We start from the raw sequence: 27,685 nt of genomic DNA on the forward strand, positions 1-27,685 counted from the left end.
AGCTGAACTTGTTGGATGCGACTTATGTAACTATCACGGTACATGTTATTTAAGTAACCAAGATCAAACTATTTGCGAATGCTTCCAGTGGTATGCTGGCAAACACTGTCAATTCAATTTAAGAGGTGAATCATCCGTATTACAATATTACAAATTATGTTCATTATTAAAATATTATTATTATTTCTTATTTTTTTGTATAGTGCTTCTGCTAGGTCTGATAGCTATCGGAGTGATGTTATTGTCACTGCTTATCGCATGCCTTTTGATGGCGTGCTGCAAGAAAAAATCTAGAGAATCGGTAATGGGACTCTATCAACCTCAGCGACCAGTTATGGGTTTCCGACGTTATCGAAACATGATGGCTGCCACCAGGGGCGATAAAAGAGCAATGATCAGCGTCGATACGGGAAGCGAAACGAGCGTCGACCGAACGCCTCCTCCATACGTCAAACAGGTATGAGCTACAAATATTAAATGATCCAATGATTTTCCTACAAAGGAAGAACTAAATTTGTATTTTTATTTAACCTTCGATATAAAAGATTTTAAACGAAATCAATTAGAGTTTCACGGAGGAAAATACAATAGTTGATACTAGTATTGAATCTGTTTTTTTTTTTCGATTAAAGGTGATGAGCCCGCAAAGGCAAGTGCACGCTCACGGGCATTCTCACGCTAAAACACCGTCGCCTTCGAGCCACGGCGGCAGTACCATGCGTAGTGGACTGGACCAACGAGATAGAAGTCTGACAGTGATGATACCAAGGGCCAAGTATCGGGCTGCACCACAGCAATCGCCGTCGGTGTTGACCATGTCTACATTCGGACCCGAACAAAAGGAAATGACCTATCTGGACTCGCGGCAAACGCCGATCAAGGTATAAACAAACATAATGTAATAACAATACCTCAGTCAGTCCATTGAAACTTACTCGCTTCTTTATAGGGCTCAAGGTGTAGCAGCAGAAAACCTAGTGATACAACGCAGCGGTCGGTGGAAATACCTCCGCCTCGCAAGAAGTACGCAGCCCCGAGAAAACCATCGACGGGTAAACAAAGTTATATAATATAATATTACTTAATTTTTTTTTTCTCGACTTCCTGGATTTTTTGAGCAAGCACGATTTTCTTTCTCTTAGGCGCCCTCGTGTCAGCCGGATTCGAGGTCTCGGCCACAGTGGTCAAGACCAAAGAACTAGATGAAGCGTACGTGGGCCGCGAGGACGACAAACCAGATTTCAACACTGCAAGAACAACCGCCGCCAGGTAAATATTAGTGCTGTTAATAATAATAGTAATAACCGATTGTTTGTCACATTATTTAATCGTTGGTTTTCTTCAACCAGGACCGTATCTGTGGCGAGGTCTTTCGACGAAACGACCATACAGAATCCGACAAAATGCTATCATGCCGACAGTCATTACGAGTCCAAATCGCAGTATTCCCAAAAGACAGCCGACGTAAGTTGATTTTTTCTTACTTACCACAATGCACACAGCTCCTAATAATATGCCGTGTATTTCTTCTACAGGAGGGACACACGATGGTCGAAAGAGACTTGGGCTCTACGTACCTGATGCCCCAATCAAAACTGTACAAGCCGGATAATAGGGTAAGTGGTGTCTGAATGAATATATTATGTTGTATATTTTTTATTTTTGGTCATTGTTTTTCATCATACATATGTAATCCCAAACCCGCAGGGAAGTGATACGTCGAATTTCGATTCACTGTGATGGATTCGACAGAGATTACCATCCCAATCATGCCATACAATATTATCAACAGTCAAGTGTGTTATTAAAATATAAATATAACATTACTGTAACTGTAAAAATGACAAAAAAACTTTTGCCTGTTTCAGATAATCATGTTCATAATTTACCTACGTTGTACAGCTTCCGAAACTCTGTACTTTTAATTTATTGCTGTATTATGATATTATTCTAGTTACATCCTAAAACAGTATTATCTTTAGTATTTTTTATATGTTATTATTTACATAGTTTTAATTACATACAATGCCATATATATAGGTAATTTTGTTATTAGTTTAATTGTATATTATTCATTATTTGTTTCGTGAGATCGTGTTTTTAAAATTTTTTTACTTAAACATTTATTTGTTATGACATATTATGAGATGTTCTCTTTTCTTATGATAACCTATTGAAGGATCATAATGAAACGACAATACCTCTTATTTTATTATTATTTCTTCGATTTCGATATTATGTAAATACACGTATGTTGAAATGAAAAAAAAAGAAATACATAATTATTTAATTACAATAACATTTTGTTGGTAATATGCAGATGACAAATGTTTTGATCAATTTTAATTTAGTTGCTAAGGATACCAAGCCTTATTTGTGCCAAAAAAATATTGTCATCTTCTGAAAAGTTACTTAACAGACAATAACAAATATTTGAATACATATTTTTTTTACCTGCCATTTTACGTTATAATTATAGCCTATTATCATCTGTTATAGGCTAATAAATTGATTGTACTTCACTGTTGAATAAAACAACGAAGTCACTTTAGATGTATGTTAATAATTGTTTAAGAATATGAAAAAATAAAGATGTATTTTTTTTTCATTTCATTAATGACTGTTTTTGTATAACCTTGATTTATATATGAATTTTTATTATTGTAATAAACAAATAAAACAAAACATTATAATACACGGTGGTTTTATGTTTATGCACAACTTCCAATGACATAGATAAAAGGTATGTCATTAGTTTATTTTTTTTTTTTTTAGAATAGAGGTTATTTAAATAATTTATTTTCAGTCTTACAAGTATGAATATTTAAAAAACAAAGTATACAATTGTTATTACATTATAGTGGTATCTATATAGTTAGTAGCTATTACAAAAGTAAAACTGTAGAATAAAAGTACAAAGTAACAAAGGTAGTCGGTACTAATAGACTAAATATTTTAGCTAATGCTCGAATGACTTGTGGCTTGTTTATAAAATACATTTTAGTTTTTATCAACAATTCTTAAATGGTCTGGCATTTATTAAATTATAGATTGCTGGTAGTTGACACTTAATTTATATTTATATTTATCTGTATAAATGTACAAGTATGTATTTCAGTCCAGTAGTTATTACATGGCCCCGAAAATATATCATCTGATTTCAATGTGACCAAATAAATAACTCAACACTTGCCATCGCTGCATTTTATACTTTCAAGTGTTTGGACACAATATTTCATCTTCTAACATTCATAATATCGATGAAATAACAATGGCGGACGGTCACTTGAATTGACTGTCACAATTAAACTCTGAAGGCGTTCTTGGAAATGTTAGCGAATGCTACTTACGGTACAAAGTTCTGTCTTACATCAGAATACCGACTCAACTTGTACTCGAGGGTTGCAGGGAAATTCTGGAAACTCTTGTTTTATGCACAATACAACCAACAGCAATGGAAGGGTACGCGCTTTTCAATGCGATGTCCGCCATTTCCAAACTGGGCTTTTGTCATTCCTACAACGGTTATAATCGCACACAATAGTCAATACAAACCATAACCATTCACTAGTGTCTATATTGAAACTATACACAAAACGGAATAGTAACAATTATGTATAATAATTCTATAGTCATTGGAAACGTAGAACAACGCATATTTCCCCTTTTTTTTCGAGGGGTAAACTTAAATAAAAATAAAAAAGTTCAACTACAGATTTTCATCGATTTTTTTTTTTATTAAATTATTTTAATGACTGGTGCCTATAACTGCTGGTCTGTTTCTGGGATGTTCAGTATTTAATCACTGTGACTTACATGATACAGTACTAATAGGTTGGCACACAATTATTTATAAGTATTATTAAGCTAGTGTAATCATCATTTTTAGCGCATTAAACAACAGTGCGGTCAATTATAGGTAATCCTTAACTCTGGGCATTTTTAACAAATATTAACCATGTTTAAATTTAAAAATAATAACGACGATATTCATATGAAATCTTAACGGTGTTGGTTTGCTGGAACGCGATTAAAATGTTATATACCATCAACCATTAAGAAGTTACCAGTGAGTATATAGTTGAAAAACTAATAAACAATTTTAAATACTTATAATAAAATACTTATCATTAATCATTAGATACATTCTAATAGTATGAACTTATACACGTACTTAGATCACACAACATATATTACTCAGTATTAGATTATGATTTATGTGTATTTTATCATTAATATTGCTAAATAAATGTTGGTAAATGTAGATCATCAATTTTCAATTTTGCTAACATTTTTCTTTTATTCGATATACTTATATTGTGATTATATAACAGGCTATACACTAAATTTCAAGTTTTGTATCACTTTTTGTGTTTTTTCATTATCTCATAGTTGGCCTACGCAATATTAAGCATTATAAATTAATATCAAATAACTAATCATAATATGGTTGCTAAAATTAAAGTAATATAAAAAATATACATATATTTGGCTCATGACTAATGTTCACTGGAAAAGGAATGAACATTTTCTGAAGTAATACTTCAATCCTTTTTATATTTGAAAACAACTCAACACTTAATTATTTTTAGAAAAATTGTATAATATTTTATAAATCATCCTGTACATAAATTTCTATCTTATCTAGACTGATAATTTTGACATTGTCTGCCCCGTAGCTGGTGTTTGAGAATCTTTTGTATCCTCCAACAACAACCCAAGGGTTACTCGGTCTGTCAGATTCGTTGTCCAGTCTTTCTTTTCCGCAGATACCTATGCAGACATGCCCGTCGTCAAGTGTTCTTTCATGACGTGGATGTCGATATTAATGCCTGCGACGTCCCAGCTGAGGTTAAACGAATTGACAATTAGTCTGTCGACTCCATCAGTACTTGACTCACAAATATAACAATCTGAAACATCAATAGAGTTAAATGTATAAAAGAAAATTATCATGTTCCTGTTTTTTTTTTTTTTTTATGTAACTTACATTAAGTTAGTGGGGCATTTCGACCCCCTCGATGGTGACTCTCCTAAGCCTCACCATAGTCCCTGAGTACACAGTCACCGGACTGTTAAACGTGGCTACGTTAAACCAGCTGATGGTTGAGTACCGACTGGTGTGATGTCAACGTCCTCTATTGCTCCTCTTAATGGGCGTACTGCTACTGCCAGCGACCAGATAATTTCTAGCCGCCACTGATATTATCGAGAGCCAGTGATGTCCACATTACATTCTTCTACTGCTATTGTCGTTTGCATTGTATAGATGAATGCTTTAATAACCAATAAGTTTTTAAATAGAACATAATATAAAATAAATTAAATACCAAAGTTAAAAAATTAACTGATCAATTATGATTTTAAGCGTTGAATACCAAATTTATTACAATAATAACATTTTTGTTGTCCTAAGTGGTTACTAAAATTGGAAATATAACTCTTAAATTGCGTAATAACTCAGCCAATTACTTAGTATTATTTTGAAGTAGTCAATATTCCTTTTAGTATTTAACTTTTTTTGTTTTTTAATGCATTTATTTTTGAAATATTGTTCAAACAAGAACTAATTATCTTAAAATTTAATATTATTAAAATACAATATATCTACATACTACAATTTATTAAGTCTGGAGGCTCTAGAGATGCATTTTCACCACACAAATATACTGGAAAATGACCACGGCATATGGTATGTTATAGTCATCTGAAAATCGCCACCATAACATAAATTAAATTAAAAATTTTCTTAATTTATCACTTTTTCTTCTCCAAAATAAATATTTAAAATATTTTATTGTTTTTTTTATAGCAACACACCCCAAATAGTAAATTAATTATTTCAAAAATATCATGAAAGTTTTTGCCATAACCTGTTTTTAATATTTTTACTGGGAATTTTCTAAAAGAACACCATGCCAGATATTTATTGTATGAAGTATAAACAATTGCTCGCAAGTATTAATTTATTACAGCTAAAAGAATAGAGTGTAAACAGTAACTTTAGTGTAATACTGTAATGAGAATTCTATATGGGTTGTTTTTTTATTTTGTCAGCTTATACAGTGATTTCTGCAAAAAATATGCAAAAATATGCTTTGGATGGGACAAACTTTTGAGAGCATTATTCACACTAGATATATTACATTTTTACAATACACAGAAGATAGCTTAATCTGTTTTTGTTGTACAATTGGTTTTTGAAAGTGACAAGGTAATTGATAAATATACTTAACATGAAACATGTGATAATACACACAATTATTTATGTCTTAAGACTTTATAACCAGTAAAATTGTTTAAATAGTAGACATGTTTATAATGCAATTATTCTTTAACCAAAATATGGGGCAATTTTGGTGGATAAATGTACTAGTGAATACTATTAAAAATTAAAAAAATTAACTGGACTTGCGTTAAAGGTAAAGTTGGTTATTGATCATTTAGATTAGATCGGGTTGGAATAGATTAAAATAACTAAACCAAATAAAAAGGAATACAAAAGCTACTGTAACACCACTTACTTCTTAGCTAAAACCACTAATATTTTTTAAATGATTTTATGGTTGTTAAAAGCAGCTATTAAAATTCATATTTACCTATCGGATTTCCCTTGTAATATTCTCGAATTCAGGATAACTATATTCAATTAAGTGTTCGATTTTGATTTTTGATCTTGCCGATTCGTCAAACATTTTTTTTTGAATGCAGTATAGATTGCCTAAATATTTTTATTTTTTTAGTTTATACAAAACAAATACAAATAGGAACATTTATTACCGCCAGTTATCCACTTCTATCGCACAACAGTTTTGGAAGAATATCAACGTTTATTGCTCTTTTAAAGTTATCGAAATATAATATGTATTTTTCATCTGAAAATCACCAACATAACATATAAATAAAATTCATAAATTATTAAAAATTAATATTCAAGTAAATTTTTTTTTCAATACAGCCCAAACATCTAATTATAAATTGTTTAAAAAATACCATAAAATTTTGGCGATTAAAGGTTTTTTTAAATATTAACTTTTTTTAAAAAAAAATGTAAAAATAACATATTTCATAAAGCATTTTATTATTTTCGAATATAAATATTTTAGTTAGTTTAAAAGCATACATTTCTGTCGTTTACCGTAATAACAATACTATTGTTTAATATACGTAATTTACATTTTGTATTGATATTGCTTTCATTTGTATATTTTAATAGTTACTACATACTTAACGTCGGTGAGACTGCAACAACAAATTTTCGGATTTCGGTTTTCATGATTCATCCCATTTTTCATTATTTTACTACAGATAACAGAATGTAAACAAAATCTGAGCTGATAATGAAACCAGTGTGACCGCATTAGTCGGAACAAAATTATTTAACTTTTTAATTACCATAATATTTATAATAATAAATAATACAGTTTTTTAATTTTAAAATTATTCCCCTATATTTTATAACATTTAAAAAAATAATCGAACTAGTTCCATGCATTAGTATGAATTCTTATTTTGAAAATATAAAAGTCGACAAACCAAAAAATGTCCAAACCCTTATATATGTGATTTTAGGACCTTTAACCTTAAGGTTTTGGAACTTAGACTGATGGTAGATCTGTAGTCTACATAATTATATAATTTTCTCAAAAGTCTGTAGTCCAACTTTTTTTCATTAAGAACCCTCAAGTGCACACAGATGATCGACTCTAATCGTAAGTCCACCCTTATACTCGAAAAATAATTTTAAGCTCTTACAGCTTTTATCGATATTTGTAGATCTGCTACACACAGATTGACAACGAAACGTTTATTTGACAGCGATTTTATTACATTCATTTATAATAGTCCCAGTCCACCCGTGACCTCCCTCGGTCGCTATACCTAAACTCCACTGTACTAGCATTCTTTTTTTTTTCTAATTAAAATAAACGATTTTTTCTGAACATTAACTGTCGCGGTAGTCCGCGAGAAAGACTCGACAAGTGAACATTCGGAATTTCAGTTAATGACGTTATTAATTAAAGAAGAATGTTGGGGGGGGGGAGAGACAATAGTACTTAATACAAACAAAGGTAAAAATAACAATAAACACTATAGTTGGCCGTGTAGGTTTGACGATGACGAATCAATGTCAATTTTAGTATAATCGTTTAATATTATTGCAACATCATGTACAGCTCTGAGCGAGACCCGTCCAACGTACTATGCCCGTCGAAAATCCAAACAGTCACTTCGCGGTCTTCGACCAAAACTCACCGCCAACTGCTAGTGACGGTTGCCCGTCTTAACTGCACGACTCCCGAGTAAGTGAATTTTATTATAATATATTAAACATTTCAATATTCTAACAAATATATTTTCGATACTTACACGACGGCCAAAATTGTCGCATACGTTCCATTAAAAACCGCGTGAAATTTCCTACTCTTCCCCGGTGGTAGATGGGCGCCATTAGTTTAGCAGGTACTTAATTGTTTATCGAATTACTTATTTAATTCGATTTGTAACGTTTAAAAAGAAGAACCAATACCGTCTGAGCCGTCAATTGTAAAAAAATGTGAATTAGTTTTTCCGTTGTCATCAAAATATGTTCAAACTATTGCACATTATAGAATATGCTCATTTGATTTTTAACACAATTCGCAATAAAAAAAACAAATAAAATCGATTATAGCTGTACTAATAATAAGAAAGATATACACGAAGTGTATTTATACATATCTTACAGCGAGATGTTGTAGCCGAAATACATATTGGTTTTTTTGAATAAACGTTCCCAAAGATAATCGTTAAATGCAATTTATCTCTGATATCATATCATTACAACTATGTCTGACAAAGATCCAAAACCGGATAAACGATTTCAATTTCTCGAATCGTGCCTTTGCCTAACGAAGCCCCTTTGTGAAATGACTACCGTACAAATTGGTATATTAACAGCTATAGTGCCAAGCACACATTGGGCAAATTATGCTGTATGCAATGTACAGCATAAACGTTTATACTTTAGAAGATACCTACGCACCCGTTTATGACATCTCTTAGCAGCAACTTGGTAATATGTTCGTACCTACTCAAGTTTTTACTTTGGAAAAGTCTCCAAAAACAACCGCGAGTAACCACTTGTGTTTTTTTTTTTTTAACTTTGACGCTAGAGATTGAGATGGTATTTTTTTGTTTTATCGTCCGCGGTTTTGACCGGATTGCCGCAGAGTGGAAGGGAGCTGTAGTTGTCCTTGAACCGCAAGCCTCTGGTTGGTATTTTTACACGCTCGAGTCTTTCACTTTTATCGGGCCGGGTTATCGTTGTACACAGGTGTACAGGTATTTTTTTTTTTTTGAAATAATTGCTTAATATGTACGCCTTGGGTCTGGTGTAATCCGGTCACCGATGCCCGATGACATAACACAATACTGTGTTTATAGACCGTGCGTGGCTCATGCTTCTGCGGATCGGGGTCAAAACCACGATCATAGTATAGGTAGGTATAATTGTAGGTATTAATTATACCTACAATTATACTGTATAATGTACGAACGACCTGCTCGGGAAAAGAAAAATCGCTTACATTTTTAGAAAATTAAAAAAAACTTGTGAGAGGAAGGGGGAGATGGCAAGGATTAACTAATTTCAATTATTATTCTGACAACCGCTAGTGACGCGTAGGTCGAGAAGTTGACCTCCGTTTAGCTACAAAAATAAATAAATATGTACAGAATAACAAACATGGCCCGAATTAGGAATATGTGCGTATATCCGTTTACCGTTTAGCCGAATAACAAGCGTAATGAACGCCTTAGAAATAAATTAATTGTGTAAACCGTCGAATGATAAAAACAAATATATGAAAAAAACACATACAGTAATCGAAAAGCATCCGTTAAACACGCACGTTTGGGATCTGTGCACTATTTTATAATACATATATTGTTATTTTTTTAACTCGACACTTGGCGACTCAGGTGAGTTTTTTAGCTCGTTGAAAATTAAATCCATAATTCTGTATGCAGAGGTAAGGGGGGTAATGGGGGAGACCTAACCTAACCTCCCGTTGACCGTCGCCTTTATACATTGTGATAGTTATTTGGGAAGTATTGGAAAACTTTAGTGCCGTTTTATTTTGGAGGGATTTTGATTTTAGGTTACTCTTAAAGGGAACACTGTCTTGGCAGGGGAACGACCTGACCTAAATTAGCCCTTCCACCCCATTTTACAAAATCCTTCTCATGCCACAGGTTAAACAGTTATTATCATCAATTACCAAAAATTATCATAATAGTGTTGTGTAACGTTTGCTCGTTTAGAATCGTGCTGGAAGATGGCCTACTGGTGGATAACGTCAGCCATATGGTACGTTGTCATCATGGTGATCGCTAACCCTTTGATGCCTACGTTGATCACCGAGGTTTTGCCCAAATTACCTTTGCTGCTCATCCGACGTTTGGGCACGATACCCATGGAAACGATTTGAAGCATTTAAAAACAATTAATACTTTTTCCTAATTCAATTTGGATTTGATTTGGAAAAAAACAAATAGAAGAAAACCTATGGCTAAGACGACGGCAAGAAGCGGACCGGACGTCCTTCGGACCGGTTTGCATTACACACGTCCACGGAAAACTGTTCATAAACAGAAACCAGGACAGTGTCCGACGACCACTTTACCGGAACGGGTCGAACCCACTATGAACGTTAAGGTATGGTAAAAAAAAAAATTAATTAAATAAATAAAAAATTGTTGTGCTTGAAATAATTATAAGCAGAGTCGGCGAACCCCCCCCCCTCCCGAAAACACTGTGCTGTTTTGTTTTTTAATTTCAACCCAGCAAATGTTTAGTGTATTTACCAACCCTAAAACTTGTGTTTTTGCCAACTCTGATTATAAGATATCCGTTTTTGTTTTTTTAACATATTATATGTTTTTTTTTGAAAATAATATATTTATGTTTGTGGTATGGCGACACCTGTGCGCTGTGCAACATTGCAAGACTGCAATTTTTTAACGCGCTTTCGGTCGTGTCAATAATAATATGTATACGTATATATACCAACTCGGTTGTGTTGCAAAATACTGCATGCTTGCAATTCTCGTGTGTTGTTGCTCAGTTCTTACTTTTACCGTACACCATAATAATAATTATCATAATACACTATACCGCTGCTTAACGAGAACAACCGTCGAATTTAATCATTGCATTATTTATTTATTTTTTAACGCTTATATAACAAAACCCGCAGATGACCTTCTGAAAAAAAAATCGCTCTCCTTAAATCGATAAGGTATTTTTTACACAAAAGAGTCCTAGGCAAAAATCAATTAGTATCTACTTATTTTAATTTTCCAAACGCCGTTTCGAGTGGTAGTATAATATTATCATTGTTATAATGGATTTCCTGGTCAATTCATTTAGGTAATGCATAGTTTAAAGTCAAGGACTGTGTGCTTATCCGCTTAGTGCCGCTGACAATGTTTGTCGTGAAAGATCATACTTTATCTGCAAAATATATTATGTACATTAAGTAAAATACATTTTCAAGGACACGTTAAGCATTTAAATAATGTATACATTATAATAATATTACACTTGTGACTTCCGTAAGATGACTGTCGAAATTTGGTTTCACAAAACAAAATAAACATAAATCATAGTATATTTAACGTCTGATCTGTTGTAGAAAAAATGCCTTCAAATTACAGTACAGTTGGCGACTTATATTCTTATTAGGTCTTACAAACCTAATTTATGATTGTTAGGTGACGCATCTAAATGTAATAGTATACTGTCTAAGAATCCGTTGGAATACTTATTCAAGTAATGCAATAATATATTCTGGGAAACACCGTGAAAAGCTTTATCGGTCGCTTGTAAATCATTTAAACGCACTAACAACAAATAATTTGCAAGTATTTAACAGTACTTGATGTACAAACAATTAGGCATGCTGTAAAATATGCGTGTGCACAGTTTTTAACTAGCATACTTATGTAGTTTAAGATTTTTAAGAATTGAAAAAAAAACAGACAAAGAGGGAGCAAACAGTTCGCGTTGTGTCATAATAATATATTGTATTGGTTTGGACCACAGCACAGTTTTCAGATGTTAACCTTTGGTTCATGACGGACAGTAATTGTTCATAATACTTATGGAATGCAGTATGTAGAACATTATATTATAATCATTATAGATCCATAAAAGTCTAATCAAACCTATTAACGTGATAACAAGCATCATATATAAATATAACACATGCAATTTTTCATTTCGTTTACATTAGAGTGGTATGGAATAGTTGAACAGTCGACGGTTTCAGTGTTTCACACTTCTAGCTATTGTTTTATTTTAATTTTTTAAATATTACTTTGGAAGTTAAAAACAATACAGCCGTGAGTAAACTTGTTTAATACCAAATATTTCAGTTTTAAATCCAGCATAAATAAATTCAAAATTTAAAGGAAAAAAATACATAATATACATATATTGTTACTTTGGGGTTTGTAAGCTTTAAAAATAATTGTTGTTTAATCTAAGAAAATTTTAAAAATATTGCTAAAATCAATAAGTTCGCTTGGCCGTTTTTATCGTTTTAATAATAATATTATGATATTAAAAGTATAAACATATTACAATATAGTTTTTATCATCAAATTAAATAGGTTATGATGCAAAGTGCAATACTGAATACATAATTGAACCTGTAATACCGGATTATTGTTACTGTTTTCTCCGTTTTCTTTAGTATTTTCTTTTAACATTTTTGGCAGAGAGTAATGAAAATCTTTTATACAAAATGCTTAATTAAAAACGAATTTTGTGTGTTTTATTTTCTTTATATTTTGAACCTAGGTCCATTCTACATTTTATAAAATGCATTATCAATCAACTGCAACAACCAGTTTTTCAACGTTCAATGAACAGTAGAATGTTGTTTATAAGAGAAAATTGCTTAATTGGCGCAACTTGAATTGTCTAATCACTCTTTATCCACCAAAATATATTAACTTATGCGTGTAAATTAAATTATAACAATTCAACGTAATTTTTTTACATTTTCAAATATTAATGGCAATTTACCTACTCGGAGGTGGAAAATAAAACGTTTCCAAGCTGTGAGCAGTTTTTTTCAAAATGATTTATTACTATAAACATTAAACAATTTTCTTTTAAAATTAAATCAGACGGTAATAATAGATATTACATGATATTTGGTTCAATAAAGTATTTACATAACTGAAATTAATAACGGTGACCTAGTAATGTATGAGTAGTTTTATCTTCTAGTACTTAAATGCATTTGAAAAGTATATTAAATAACGATAATACATAGTTGATCATGACTAGTTCTACATCAAAACTTGTATTGTGCAATTCATAATATTTTGCAAGGTATCTTTTTAAGATGTTAGAAATTATATAACTTATAAAAAGTAAATAATAAAAGTTTTCCGTTATTTCTTTAAATTTACCAATCGAAGGCGCCATTTAAATTAGAAGAAATTGAACAAACCAAACAGGTTCCTTTTTTTGTTAAACAACGGTTAGGTAGTTACAAACCAGTTACACACAAACAGTTACAAACCAACCTGCCGTTATCATAATGCCGCCTTTAATCATTGTAGTTATAATAAACATTGTAAGTTTTGGCTTGATGACGTTTTTAATCCCTGAATTTTCAACTCAAATCTAGTGTAATTTTTTTTTAGTCAAATTATTATTATTTCTTATATCAGTTACATGTACTTTAAACTTACGTGTTCCCCAGTAAAAAAAATATTTATGTAACAAAAAACCTTAAGGAAATAATATTATCATAAACAATAATGTATCCTAAATAGTTTTAATTTTCTAGACCAATAATAATCGAGTTTTGCTTTTAGTAACAACACCAGTGTATAATTGGCGTAGTTAAAATTATTATTTTTTATGTACTTGGCATGCTATTTATTCGCTGATAAAAATAAAACAAAAACGATTAAAACGCATATTATGAAAACAAAATAATAAACTATTTTTACGTTTTGATTTTAATTCTTTTACATCAAAATCATATTATTTGAAGTGTTTTTTTTTTTAGTCAAAATATTATAACCAATCTCCTTCTCACCAAACTTGTACTCTATTAAAACTTATAATTTTTAAGAACATTTCACAGTTGTTTTTTTAATAAATAAAATTTAAAGCAATATAAAGCTTGTTATATTTGGTTGTTTTGGTGGAGGGGAGTAACCTAATTGTACAGTAGGTTTTTTTAAGCCAGACGAAACCGGCTCTAAAACAACTCAACACCTCAAGCATATTCAATAAGATTTTGGTTTGTGTGTTTTCAGATTAGAGCAGCTTGCGTCCTAGTCATGTTCCATATGCTGGCGGCGCTGCCCGTGGCCCAACTGGCCGCCGTCAAAATGGCCCGCGTGCCCCGCGTCTACAACGCCGTCATCACCAGCGAGCAACAGCTGTTGCCCAGCCAAGTGGATCCGGTGGTGACGCCCGTGCTCCGGCCTTTGCCGTTTTTCGTCATCAACTGGCCCGTGTCGTCCGGCACTTCGTACTATTCGTATCAGACGTCGTCCGGCGTGGAGGCCAACTCTCACGGACTTGTAGACGCTGCCGGACCGGTCGAGTCCGATGGCCCGACCGGCGGAGACGACCTGGGAGACGCCACCGCCGTCGTCAAGAACAACAGGCCCCTTGACACGGACGTGCCGGACGTACCGCCGCCGCCGCTCAGGCCCACCAAGGCCGGAAAACAAGAACGGAAAAAAACGGAAGAGTTCCCGCCCGCCCCCGTCGGTTTCGCCATTTGAAAACGGCCCACTTATAGACTATGCCCATAAGTCCCTCGGCACTTTATTAATTATTGTTTTTTTTTTAAATTAATTAATTTAAATTCAATGTACTGTAAATGGTTTGTTTCTTTATTACTAGAAAAAGAATCTAACCTAACATGTTCTACGTTTTTCAACTCACACTTCTTCCCAATTCCATTTAGCCAAAGGCCTAATTGAAAACACATTTTCAAAATTAAAAAACCACCCGTCAATGCAAACTTACAATATTATATTTTTAATTTAAAAAATAAAAAAAGCCGACCCAGTTAAGTTACTTTTGAGTGAGAATACATACAGTACCATATTTTTGGGCGGTCTTCTTCGAATAGATTCGAGCTCAGATCAAACACACAAAAACTCCTTTTTCTTTTTGTAGTTTATAATGAATGTTCAATATACATGTAATTACAGTCTACATAGGTCTAAGGGCTCGTATTTCAAACGTGTGCGGTATTATTCGATGTCCTCGTTGGCGACATGATCGTTTTCCGAACTGTTACACATATTTTGTACATTGTGATATTATATTCGTGTAAACCGTTTGTCGTTATAATTGTTTAGTCATATAGTTGATTGTATAATAATTAATGTTAGTTTCCTAATCAAAATCTCTATGATCAAATAGACGTGTCGTTTATATTATTAAATATAAGTCTGTTAAACGTAACGTGTTAATCATTATAATATAATAAAATATTCATTGTATATATATATATATTAATTTTTATGTAAATCAAAATAAAATCATTGACGTTTGTAAAACGATATTGATTAAGATCTTGTGCGAACTACGATTCATTTCAACTGTGTGTTATAATTTGTAGATAATAAAATATATTGTGTTTTGTTCAAACGACGTTATTATAAGAATAAACAACTTATGATCAATAAATGTCTAACGAGGAGTTGTATTTTTTTCCATGACTATAATGTGATACACTGCTGTTCCTTACTAAATTATTTTTCATTGAACGTTTTTTCATAGTTATCGTCAATTTATGTCTTGTTATCTAAGATAAAACTGTTTTATTGTTGCCTATACTATGCCCCTTTAATAGTTTTGCAATTGCTTTGTTTTTGCGAAAAGAAAATAGTGATTTTTTTTCGACCAGTATGTTTTATAAAAAAAATAAAATACACCAATAACTTTACTGTACAAGTACTTTACTTGTTTGATACCCAATCTAAGTACATTTTTTAATTTTCGTGTTTAATGTTATTGTAAAAATGATTAAAAAACTTATAAAATTGCAATTTTTCAAATAGAAGTAATTAATTCACTAAAAATAATTTTAAAATTGTTCCAAAATCGATACCTTGTAAATGTTAGGAAGAATTCGGATGCTTTTTCAAACCGTTAACCTGAGTATTCTTTGTAACATTTAGAAGTAGAGCCGTATGTTTTAGTACACAAAAGTAAGGCTTGTATGCGTTATAAAAATTGAGAAAAAAAAATAGTATCAAAATAGATCTCTCTTTGTTGTGTTAATATGTGAGTTTACATATTTTAGCATAATGTTAAGATTTAATGAAAAATTGCCTATACAATGCGCCTTAATAGATGCTAACGTAGAGGCTCCCTAATAACTTTACAATATTGTTTGTCATAATGTCATTTTTTTTACACGATAAAAATAGTGTGGTTATTACCGGACACGTTTAGGCAACCTAACCTAACTCGATTTGCCAAAAATTGACTTGCTCCTTTTTACCCGCACACCGTTCAATTGTATATTTAATAAGTACATCAAGTTTTATAAATATGTATGTTGTGTCTTAGGTGTGTATATATGAGATAACCGGGAGGTGTGGCGCAGTGGACATCTCAGGTGCCGCATGGCACTTGAGGTTAAGCTGTGTCCGTTGCTGCTTGATCCCGGATGGGTGACCACCCGGGATTTTTTAGCGGCGACCCACACTATCAACCCCGGATGCATGGCTGAAATGCCTCATGCACCCCGGCGACCGAACTGGCATAAAGTTAGCCATAGCCACTCCCGGTCAATACGTCAATAAGCATATTTTATATTTTTTATATATGAGATTATAACACTATTTTTAAGGGTTTTTTTTTATTATAAAATAATAATATATGTTGTATACATATAAACTCGTTTCAAAAAAGATCACAATAGTTATAATATTATACATAATAATAATAATAATAATAATAATAATAATAATAATAATAATAATTTTAAATAATTATAATCAATAAACCTCTTTTTAGTTGTTTGTAGTTGTTTAGGGTCTCGGGACGGTTGGGATTTCATGATATGTATATGTGTCCATCTGTCGGTTTCTACAGTCGTCCGTCGAAGACTACTCTTAACCCTTCTTGGATTAAAACTTTTTTTAACGTACAATTTATTAAGTGTGATTATTTTTAAAAAAATGGCATTTGAAGTTTCGGTGTATGGATGACATTCTAATGCAATGGCGACAATCTTAGGCCTTGGCGCTAACCGATGCCGTTTCTGTGGTGCTAGTGGTAGTGCTGACCGTGTCTGCGCTGGTCACCGAAGGGCTGCTCGATTCGACAGATGCGACCTGGGAAGCAAAGTCGTAGGTCTTAAGTCCTTGTGGGTTGATCTTAGGCTCTACCAAACCGGGGTACGGCACGTGGGCGTTGGTGTATTTGAACACTTGGCCGTGGAACGGATGGTCTTTGGAAGCGATGGACACGGGAGTGACGGATTTGATTGTCTGGATGGACGGCACGTTGTCGGTTGGCAACAGTGAAGGAGAACCTTCGATCAAGTACCCTTGCCGGAACAGAGAGCCGAAATCTGTGAACGCCGTTTCGGGCGAGTATGTGTCCAAGGCGGCTTGCCCGGAGTAGGCGGTTATTGACGGATGGTTGAAAAATTTGCTGCTGTCCAACGGTAAGCTGCTCGACGGATCATAGCTAAAAAGAAGAGAAAACAAATCAGAAAACTTACAGCCGTCTCCTTCTAGTTGTATCATTTGTATATTGTTATAACAAATCTAAATTGAAAAAAAGTTATATTCATTAATCTATTGTAGGGTTAAAAATATAATCCAATATAATGAACCCTTTCAACGGATATACTAAAAAATAGTACAAGTCAGAACGTTATTTTTGATTTGCAGAACCGTGTGATAATAATATATTAGGTCAAACTCATAATAGCATAGAGACAAAATTTACAATAAAAAGATACAAAGGCAAACACGTCCTTTTATGGAGCGAAAGTTATATTTTCAATGTATGTACGACCTACCATTGTATCGTTTCTTGCGACATAGGTTAAAGAAAATCCAAGAATTATGTGAGTGAATTGTTAAACATAAGTAAATAGCAATAATTTAGAAAACAAAAGTTTAAGTATAATTGTTTATGAACCCCACCTTGACCAACTTTTGGCTACTAAACCGCTGAACCGATTTCGTCATGTAGTAAGTCTATGGATCAAATATTGTACCTAAATCCTAATCGAGAAGAACATCCAAAAACTTGGGATGTTTTGCTACTTAAAATTACACCCTACTGTGTTGAGTTTTTTTTTTATAATATTATGTAGTTTTCTCCAGTTTTTATTTACAACCATTGTTTAACTATTTTCAATATTAACACCTAGAGCATGACGATAGACATTTTCGGCATGCCACGCCATCCTGTAATGTTACTTTTATTTGGTTGGTTTTGGTGGCCATGCAAAGGATTACAACTATCGATGGTGCTTACAGTGTGGGCAGTCCAGAGAAAGACGAACCGTCTTGGATTATTTGCACGGTATTACTCTTTTTCGGTGCTTCTACGGGTGGTTCGTTTCGTGCACCGGATTGACTGGTGTCTTTTTTCTCTGGACCATCATCGGATGTTGTCGAGGACACGGTGCTACTTAGCGAAGCACTATTACTGCTGCTGCTGATACTGGTTGTGCTGCTGCTGCTACTTTCGGTTGTCACGGTATTGTCCGAAGCGGGTGCTTCGCCGTTCTGGACGCCCTTGACTTGGGCACCGTTGTTGGAGATTGCGACCGACTCCTGTTGAATGTTTCCGCCGAGGTTATTGAACGCACTTAGGCCCGCCCCCGCAAAGCTAACGGGGTCGTAGTAAGGCAAGTACAACGGCTGTTGTTGTTGTAGGTCGAGATTTTGCGCAAAGGCCGCGAATCCGGGTTGGCCGAATAGACTCGCCGCACTTGGGTCTGACACGGATACGACAGGCGCGACCAGTCCGTTTTGCAATGCCGCCGGGAGTGCTGTAAATAACACGAGAAATATTATGAATGAAACGTAGAATAATGTTTTTAATAAAAAGAAACACAAGAGTGGCCCGTAAAACAATCACGGTTTTTGGTCCAACAGACCTCATGCAATCCCCTTAATGGTAAAACTATTTACAGCTATTTCGCTTACCAACGCGCGTTCTCTAACCGAATGAACTATTTATTAATAACAAAAATATTAACGCTATGTAATCATGTTTATGGAATATACGTCCAACACATATAATACCGGTGAACCCACTTTTATAGTTTTTTTTTTTTCAATTGTCGGCGGTGACGTGCAAATTCTTTAGCCGGTCTATTATTGCAAAATTAATTATCTTAGAACGGTACATTGGTTCGGTGCGTTAATTACATGCGCTATTCTTTATGACTACTCCTAGACAAGTTAAATAGTTTTTAATTAATAGGCCTGGCTGTACCTGGTACACGCTATGGGCTAATAAGCATATAGCAGGTATATATTATTACACGTATTGCTACTTGCTGGTATATACTATAACTATAGTATTCAATGAATACGATATGAGGCTCTATAATAAAAAAAATATATTTATCATTACGACCTTATTTAGATATGCGAAATTGAACTTTCTCCGATAATCTCCAAAGAGTTCAGCCAAATAAGATGAAAGATCTTAACAGCGTCCTTTAAATTATCATATTACTTGGCAATGACTTTTAACTTTGTGTACATTATTTTATTATTTGGCAATTCAATGGTTGGATTCCATTCGTCATTTTGATAAGTATCCACTGGAAAGCGTGTGGGCGAAAATTAATTAACAGCACCAGTCACCACCAATGCCTTACTAACGAAATATTTTTAAATTACTCACAGCAACATTGCACCAAGAAATTGCAGTTAAAATGGAAATTCAAATGTAGTCAAATTATAGACACAAAAATACCTGATGCTATCAATAGAACTGTACGGATTTTTAATTTGTATTGATGTAACTTGGCTGAAGATCTTTCGCTTGGAGTAAAATAGTCTTAAAATAATCACACCCGACACTATACCTTTTCAGCGTTTGTCCAGCGACCTACTCACAGGTTACCTCGAGGTTTCAATCGAGTGCCATTGGGTTAGTTTGTAACAATTATTATTATTTTTATATCTGTCTAAAGTTCAATTACCGCCGTTGACGAGCACTGGTTGTTTGTCAGCAGGTTCTGCTGGCTTGTCTCCTATGATCTCTTCGGATTTTTCAACCGTCGCGGTTTCTGTTGGCGCCGACGGAGCAGAATCACCGACTACCGCCGTCGACTCGTTGGAGTTTTCGTCAGTGCTTCCGCTCGAGCTGTCGCCGACTTGTTCGACTATCACCGGCGTGAACTCTTTCGGCTCTTGAGACGCGTTTTCTTGGACTTGCAGACCTTGGCCGTTTACAGCACCTTCGTTACCGGCATTGGGTTCGTTGACCCCTTCCCCGGTGGCCACGACGGATTGTTCTTGGTTAGGTTGTTGGCCCGTTGTATCGTCAGCCGCTGGTGCTTCATTGTTGTCCGAAACTTCGGAGGCGGCGGTGGAGGTCGTGCCGGCGTTGGCCTCCTCCTGCGACGGTGAACTGTTGGCTTGTTCTGACTTGAGTGTGTCGTCGGCGGTAGGCAACGTAGACGATGCCACCGATGGCTGTTGGTTTGTGACCTCTGTGGATCGCGACGTTGCCGAACCTCCTTGAACAGTGGTTGGGGTAACGGGTGCGCGGAATCTCTCGTCGATACCTTGGCTTTTGATCGTAGAGCTACCGAGGGCCGGTTCGGCCTTGCCGAATGTCGGAGCTTGCGGGAAAGACTGTAAAAAAAAAATTTGAAAAATACAATTATAAAGTAACCCTATAATATTAATAGACCCTGCAAATACATTGTGATTTGAAATAGAACGCACTCTGAATAAAATGGATCCTCTCTGATGTAGACATATTTTATCTAAAAAATGGCTTTATTCTTTGCATAAAAAAATCAAACACTGACTTTCATAAAATCAATAATATCCTTTATAAATTATACACACGAATAAATAGTTTAATAAAAAATATCTATCTTGTGATATTTAAAGTAAACAAGTATGATTTATCATTAATTGTTATCCCTATTGGTTGTATTTTACATATTTTTCATTATGATTGCCAAAAAAATCCGTTAATGTACGTCTAAGAATAACCAACTAAAACACTTGTGTCTAAAAATTGGCAATTTACGTTTAGAATTTAACATGTCGAGTGAGTCGCATCCCACTATTTTTACGAACATGATTTAATAAAAAAAAAATTAGTCACCTTTGAAAATTGCTGGGACAAAATAGATTTTATATAGATATTCTATTTCTAAGAACTGATCAGATCAGGTATTAGACGGTGTGGTCTGACACTGAATTGAAAGCGCGTTTATTTTTTAAGGAAATGATCTCCAAACACAATGAAAGAAACAGATGGACTATCGCAGATTGTTTTGTTAAGTATCGCGTGATGTATGATTGTTGTGTGGACAGACACAAATGGTAACTCAATAATCACGTGAAAAATGATCTCAGTACACTTCGACATCACTCACAAACAAAACGCTTAGAGTTCAGGGTCATGGTTTTTTACAATAGAAAACGAAAAAACACCTGGTTGGACCAACTAAGAGTTTTGATTTTAAATTTACTCGTCCGAATTTCCAAAAATAAAAACCATGCCCATACATTCGTTTTCATCTGAACCCAGCGTGCATTTGTACATAAATACCTAATCACTTCCATACATGGAGAACTAATGGTCACGAACAGGAAAGTAAAACAATAATAGTTCTTATTGTTATGTCACGAGTATTTCTTTTGTTAGATTTTTTTTCCGTTTCAAAAGTATTTCACAAAGGTTATTAGACTCTTCCTAATGATAATAATGGTATTTTACGTTAATCGGATGATAATATTTTGCAAGCAAGTCAAGTTGGTCAATTTTACCTAATAAATATCCGGCTTCAGAAACACCTCTTTCTTATTGCGTCTTTTTACCGAGGAGTTTAGTTCGTAAATAATACTTATACATAATAATAAAATAGGTAACCCGACATACCTGGATCTGTGGGTATGGCTGATATTGTGGAAATCCGAATTGTGAATATCCAAAGGCTCCGGGGCTGGGGAAGTTGAAGTTTTTGAAAATCGTCTCGGTCGGAATGATCGGTTGGCCGAACACGGCGGCGTCTTTGGGCTTGGAGTTTTTGAGGTTATGGTCGAAAGGCACGGTGGCCGAAGAGAACTCGGGTCCGTGATATGCGTTGACGTTGTGTTCTTGGAAATATTTGCCGGGCAAGGGGAAGTTGGCAGCGGCTCCGGGTACGGTTTTGTACGTCTTCTTTGCGCCGACTTTGGCCGGACCGAAACCGGACTGCGCCTGAACAGGTGCCGGGAACGGATGGAATCCTAAGGGAGTCTGGTCGGCACCACCGAAACGGTACGAAGCCTGTGGATACGGTGCTGGACCGGGATAGCCGCCTCCGTGGCCCGGATAGACCACTGGTCCGGGATATCCGGGATAAGGACCGAACTGTTGGACGTTGCTCCCGAACGGTCCGCCGTGCTGGAAATGTTGAAAAGGTTGTCTGAACTGATCGAATGACGGACCGTTGAATTTTGCTGCTACGTTTTTCAGCTGATTAGGCACCGCGACCGACTTGAAATGTTGTCCTGGCTATTGCGAAAAAAACGAAACAATGCATATTTTTTTAATAATTTTAGCCTATCACATGAAGGGATTATTCTGCTGTTTGGATACTATATATTTTCTACAGTTATTACCTGGTTTGTGATAGGCGCGTGCAGAGCTTTACCAAACTGGTCGAACCCGGAAAAATCAAACGCCCCACTGTAAGTCGTGGCGCATAAGACGGTCAATCCTAACACAATGGTGACCTAATCAAACAACATAAATGTAAGTGCAAACATATAAAACACACAAACGAGTAAATAAGGTTTCGACCTTCGATTTTAAACGAGCATTTATTGACACTGAAGGTTTGAAGGGATACGTTTTTTATGTGCATTCGTCTCACGTATTTTTTTTTACTCTTACGTCTTAGCATTACAATGTTTTAATTGATGTTTTGTTTAAAGTACATCCGCCGTAATATGTGATTTATGGCGTTTTTTTAAATACGAAATTGAGTAGGTAAATATTAACTATTGTAAGTAGTATATCATTGTCGAGTTTAGTATAGCGTAATAGGATTACTTGTATGAAGACCTTGAATGAACCGCTTCAAATATATTATAATAAAAAAAAAATAAATTTTAATATTAAAATTATTTTATAACAAAGATTATCCAATAGTTATTGTAGTCCGCCCAGAAGAAATTTGTTTATTTAACATATTATTAAAAGATTAATTAAACTGGTTTGCGTAAGTTGAACATAAGCCAATACAATAAGTGGTTTACATTTGAAATACAATTCATGTTAGGTGATAATAAACAAAAGAGTTTTACTTGTAGTGTCAGAATTATTTAAATATATTTTACTGGACAATTATTATAGTGTTTCATAAAAACAACTTTAAATGGACTAACTTATTTTATCCGATTAATATTGATTGAAATTATAATAGAAATTTAATTTTGTTTTTACTTGTGTATCTATTATAATATATTAACAAATTTAATTATTGAATAAACCCAATTTGTTCACCTTTTTTTTAATGGGACCCAACAAATATGTTATTAAATTAAGTTTTACTATTACTTATTAGCGACGACTCTGATGGGCCCCATTTTTTGTTGTTTTTTTTTTTTGTAACTTAAATAACTAGATGGGGTAAACGAATCTATTTCTGGTCACATTATGTTCTACAATAGTATGAATACGTTCACCAGTAATTAGCAGGTACATAAACGCACATAAAGGTCGCGCATTGCTCGCAGGCATTTCTCATTTCACAAGGGTAACTTATATTACAATTATTTTTCATAATGGTACTACTTAGAGTCGAACAAGCTATAATATAATAATACAATGTTTTGCGGTCGAACGTTGGCTTTTCTTCGGTCAGTAGTAAATCGTTCAGTTTCTAACCTTGACCTTGGGGTATAGTATTATTGTACAAATAGAAATAATTATTTCCATTTAAAAAATCACAAGAAAAGCAAAAATATTCCAAACACATTGAAATCGATTTCTTTTGAGGAGACCGATAGTCCGATTGCATTCGATTTGAACCGTTTGGATAAATCAAAGTTTAGCGGGAACAAAAGTCAAAAATAAAATGCTCACTGTCAATTAAGACGAATTGTTAATGGATTTTCAAAATCGACCTTTGACGGTTGTGGTAAAAAAAAAAGCGATCCGCCAAACATTCAATTATTTTCATAATGTCTGTCATCGACTGAACGTCAGACGACGAAACGTTCAAATCATCTGACCATTTTTTTGGCACGGCATTTGCTCAACAGTTTTTTATATTTTATTTCAATACTAAAATATAATTGATGGCCTATGATTACTATATAATAACAGCTACATAATAAGACTCACCAAAATATAATAATGGCAGTTTGAATAAAATTTTCCGTTTATTGGTTAAACAACTCTTCGGCAAATAAACGATGTGTTCTTATTTGAATATATATATATTATTTTTTTGTAATCAGAAAACAAACTATAATTAATTTTCGCCTTGAAATAAAACCGAACGTTACAATTTATCATGGCGGAAGTCTTTATACCATTATCTGACCGTACATCGACGCCTATCTGGACGGTTGGTTATTTACATGTTATCATAACAATCTAGATTGAGGTGCTCAATGGCGTTTTTGAAAAATAATAATAATAGGTACTTTTCGATTCACCGAGAATTCTAAAAAAAACACATTAATTTTACTCTGTTTTTGACACTACAAGCCCGTACAAACAAAACCATTAGACTTTCCTGTTTTAAACCGATTTGTACTGTCTGTAGGTGGGCGATTCTATAATTCATTGTAATAACGCCTTCGTTAAATGTAAAAAAAAAACGTTTGCTCGTTGCACAAACAATCGGTTTGCAACAGAATTTTGTAAAATCGTTTTTTAGCTCTGTTCAACAAAGGAACCGAATTCCCTACAAATAAAGCTTGAGTTCAGTTTCCTAAATGACTTACCAAACAGACTGGGCCAGTGGAAAATTCATAATACATTTAAAAATGGTTTAACATCATAAAAAAAAACTGTATTTTTAGTAATCGAGTAAATACTATCAACCCTGATCGTCTGCGGATCTTAATAACAAATAAAACAATATAATGAACATATTTCTCAGACATATGTTGCCTGTTGATTCATTCACGGGTATCAACCTGGAAATTGAATACGGTACAAGTGGGATTTCCCCCTTTTTTTTAGTTTTCCCTTAATAAAAAACACGTTTGACTACAGACTTTTAAGAAAACTGTATGCGCTACAGTCCCATTCTAGATTTACATTCAGTCTAATTTTCAGACCTAAAATTACAAAGCTACGCTCAAAAAAGTGTAAATAAGATAAAAAATGTCTAACCCTTCTAGGGTAAAGGTTTATAGTAGTTTTTTCGTTCGATGATGTATATCTAGAAAATATACCACAAAAGTTCAGACAGAATAAGATTATTTTTCCAAAAATGTGTAATTTTTATTTTCTCAATTTTTAAGGGAAAAGTTAGCACTTACAGCCGGTAACTAAACGTTTTCTACAACAAATGTTGGATATTTTGCCCTTATCTGTTTACAATTTATGCCATTTGGCACTACGCATATTGAATAAATGCAATTCACCGAAACCGACCAGTTTATGGGAACATCACAAGACAACGATTGCGTTAAATATTAAGTATTAGGCGTAAGTATTTCAATACAAAGATGCCGTGCTACCATGTGGGAATTAAGTATTATCCATACACGGTTCGCTGAACAAAGCTGTAACATTTCACAAGACTGTTCGGTGGAAGTTAATAAATTATAATCATATATAATACAGCATTCAGAGATGGCTACACCGAAAACGCAACACTGGGGATTACAGAATTCTAGTTTTTGGACTATAATAATGTATGGCGCAATTAAATAAACCTTATGTTATCAATCAACGACATTGACTTGATGGTAGATATTTTGTGTTAAAATAAATGTATATGTTGTATGTTTTTTTTTACACTGAACTCTTATCCCTGTTAATATAGTATCAGCAGTCTATACTCATATCTCGGTGGAAAAAAATCAAATATGATGCATTAAGTATTCAATAAAATGTGTGTATTCAAATGTAATAGTCGACTGGAAATAAGTTTCATAAAAAAAATATATAAGGCAATATTTAAACTTTTAATTGTAAACTTGATATTTTTTATCAATTCAATTCAGTTAAAATGAAATACAATTTTGAGTAGATTTTTAAACAAGTTAAAAATCTAAAATGTGTGTTTAAAAAAGTCTCGACTTTTCGACGTCCTACTTAAATGTATTAATAAAAAAATAATTTTTCTAAAACATAATAACACACTTAAAAAAAAATGTATTTAAAAAAAAAAAAAAAATACTTACTCCCATTGTACGGTACGTTAGTCTGTGGGAGACTAGTGGATGACACGAAGGATGAAATGATAATGCGAGAACGCTATTTCGGCGCCGGTCACTATACAACTGGTTCAGGATCAATATGCGATTTATTATATTGTATTATTTAATACCGGTTTTTATGTTTATACAGTAATTAAGTTAAGCTGGCAAGGAAAACAGATTACCGCTCGTGTGTGTGTGTAGTAAAAAGAAAAAAACCGCACACTCAGACCAAAGCCTGTCGTTGGCAGGTAACGTACGACAGCTCGATGGTGAACCGGTAGGGAGATTGTACTGTGAGCACCTGAGTGTGTGTGTGTGAGTGTACCTATGTATGTATAAGATGCTGTCGGCATATTATTACTCGGTTTTAATATACTTCTTCTGTTGTGTGCACCGACGAGACACTCACTCGACAAAAGACAAGGACGTCCGCCGCAAATCTTAGGGTTTAAGCCGAAAACCGGCAGAGCTGTGATAATCCGTCGGCGTTAAAGTCTAATAATAATATTGTCCTTATAATATTTTAAAGACGTGCAGACAGGCCCGACATAGTATTATTGTCTTGACATAGGGCACCGCGTAAACACAAACATGACATTTTTAGCACGGTGCATATTGTGATATTTAAAAGGTGACAGAAACAATAATATTTTCCAAGACACCATTAACGCCGAGGACGCCTATTTAGTTATTACCGCAATACCGAAAGTTGTCTGTTCGTATCCAAAACACATTAGTTCTTACGACATCGCCTCTTGAATAAATACAACAAGTAGGCACGCTAAACGTTGTGCCGATCACTGCAATTTAGTACATTTTAATTTTGTTTGTCGTTTACTATGGTGACTTGCTGTATTCCCATTCCACTTATGAATTACACGTTATTTGATTTGCCAGTGTTATAAATTTAATGACCCGACTATTGCATTATAGTAAATGATACTTCAACTAGTTCACAAAGAACAAAAGATTGTTCACAATAATATTATCGAGTAGTTAGTTTAATAATGTAATGGCTAGTCATTGTTGTGTAATGAAAAAAGTG

The 27,685-nt window shown here is 33.9% G+C and overlaps 3 protein-coding genes and 1 long non-coding RNA gene across 12 annotated transcripts in view; 2 read left to right on the forward strand and 2 right to left on the reverse strand.

Moving 5' to 3' along the window:
* The window catches only part of LOC126834930 (mucin-3A), a 67,043-nt gene extending 64,448 nt beyond the window's left edge, over nt 1–2,595 (forward strand). For both annotated transcript variants that reach the window (XM_050567159.1, XM_050567160.1), the window contains exons 10-18: nt 3–125; nt 204–457; nt 633–881; nt 950–1,052; nt 1,143–1,269; nt 1,350–1,464; nt 1,536–1,616; nt 1,708–1,796; nt 1,869–2,595. In XM_050567159.1, coding sequence (XP_050423116.1) covers nt 3–125; nt 204–457; nt 633–881; nt 950–1,052; nt 1,143–1,269; nt 1,350–1,464; nt 1,536–1,616; nt 1,708–1,740 — 1,085 coding nt within the window. In that variant the 3' untranslated portion in view covers nt 1,741–1,796; nt 1,869–2,595. The remainder of the gene's footprint in view (nt 1–2; nt 126–203; nt 458–632; nt 882–949; nt 1,053–1,142; nt 1,270–1,349; nt 1,465–1,535; nt 1,617–1,707; nt 1,797–1,868) is intronic.
* Nucleotides 2,596–4,537: 1,942 nt separating this feature from the next.
* LOC126834336 (uncharacterized) lies at nt 4,538–9,131 on the reverse strand. Of its 5 annotated transcripts, XR_007685068.1 has the most exons (7): nt 8,727–9,014; nt 8,371–8,618; nt 6,781–6,875; nt 6,600–6,721; nt 5,616–5,707; nt 4,991–5,276; nt 4,538–4,913 (listed from the first exon to the last, which is right to left on the reverse strand). It is a non-coding gene; the product is annotated as an uncharacterized LOC126834336 (long non-coding RNA). The 5 variants fall into 5 exon arrangements; XR_007685069.1 differs by lacking the exons at nt 8,371–8,618; nt 8,727–9,014 and adding an exon at nt 9,026–9,131; XR_007685065.1 differs by lacking the exons at nt 8,371–8,618; nt 8,727–9,014 and adding an exon at nt 7,228–7,325.
* LOC126834335 (uncharacterized) lies at nt 7,978–15,734 on the forward strand. 4 transcript variants are annotated; one of them, XM_050566184.1, is made up of 4 exons: nt 7,978–8,072; nt 8,178–8,303; nt 10,306–10,699; nt 14,329–15,734. In XM_050566184.1, exons 3-4 carry the CDS (start codon nt 10,550–10,552, stop codon nt 14,803–14,805), a joined length of 627 nt encoding a protein of 208 aa, XP_050422141.1. In that variant the 5' UTR covers nt 7,978–8,072; nt 8,178–8,303; nt 10,306–10,549; the 3' UTR covers nt 14,806–15,734. The 4 variants fall into 4 exon arrangements, with proteins under 4 accessions (XP_050422141.1, XP_050422140.1, XP_050422143.1 ...); XM_050566183.1 differs by having other exon boundaries at nt 8,069–8,303; XM_050566186.1 differs by lacking the exons at nt 7,978–8,072; nt 8,178–8,303 and adding an exon at nt 9,186–9,963.
* Nucleotides 15,735–16,928: 1,194 nt separating this feature from the next.
* On the reverse strand, nt 16,929–26,935 carry LOC126834654 (platelet binding protein GspB-like). The gene is made up of 6 exons (XM_050566747.1): nt 26,623–26,935; nt 22,873–22,986; nt 22,148–22,765; nt 20,226–20,883; nt 18,539–19,058; nt 16,929–17,737 (listed from the first exon to the last, which is right to left on the reverse strand). Exons 1-6 carry the CDS (start codon nt 26,626–26,628, stop codon nt 17,278–17,280), a joined length of 2,376 nt encoding a protein of 791 aa, XP_050422704.1. The 5' UTR covers nt 26,629–26,935; the 3' UTR covers nt 16,929–17,277.
* Between the last annotated feature and the right edge of the window lie 750 nt (nt 26,936–27,685).

This window comes from Adelges cooleyi, unplaced genomic scaffold (assembly GCF_023614345.1).
Source record: "Adelges cooleyi isolate 19-005CV unplaced genomic scaffold, UGA_ACOO_1.1 ACOO_flye_CR_arks_rails_tigmint_CR_PRNA_21, whole genome shotgun sequence".
Classification (NCBI taxonomy): Eukaryota; Metazoa; Arthropoda; class Insecta; order Hemiptera; family Adelgidae; genus Adelges; species Adelges cooleyi.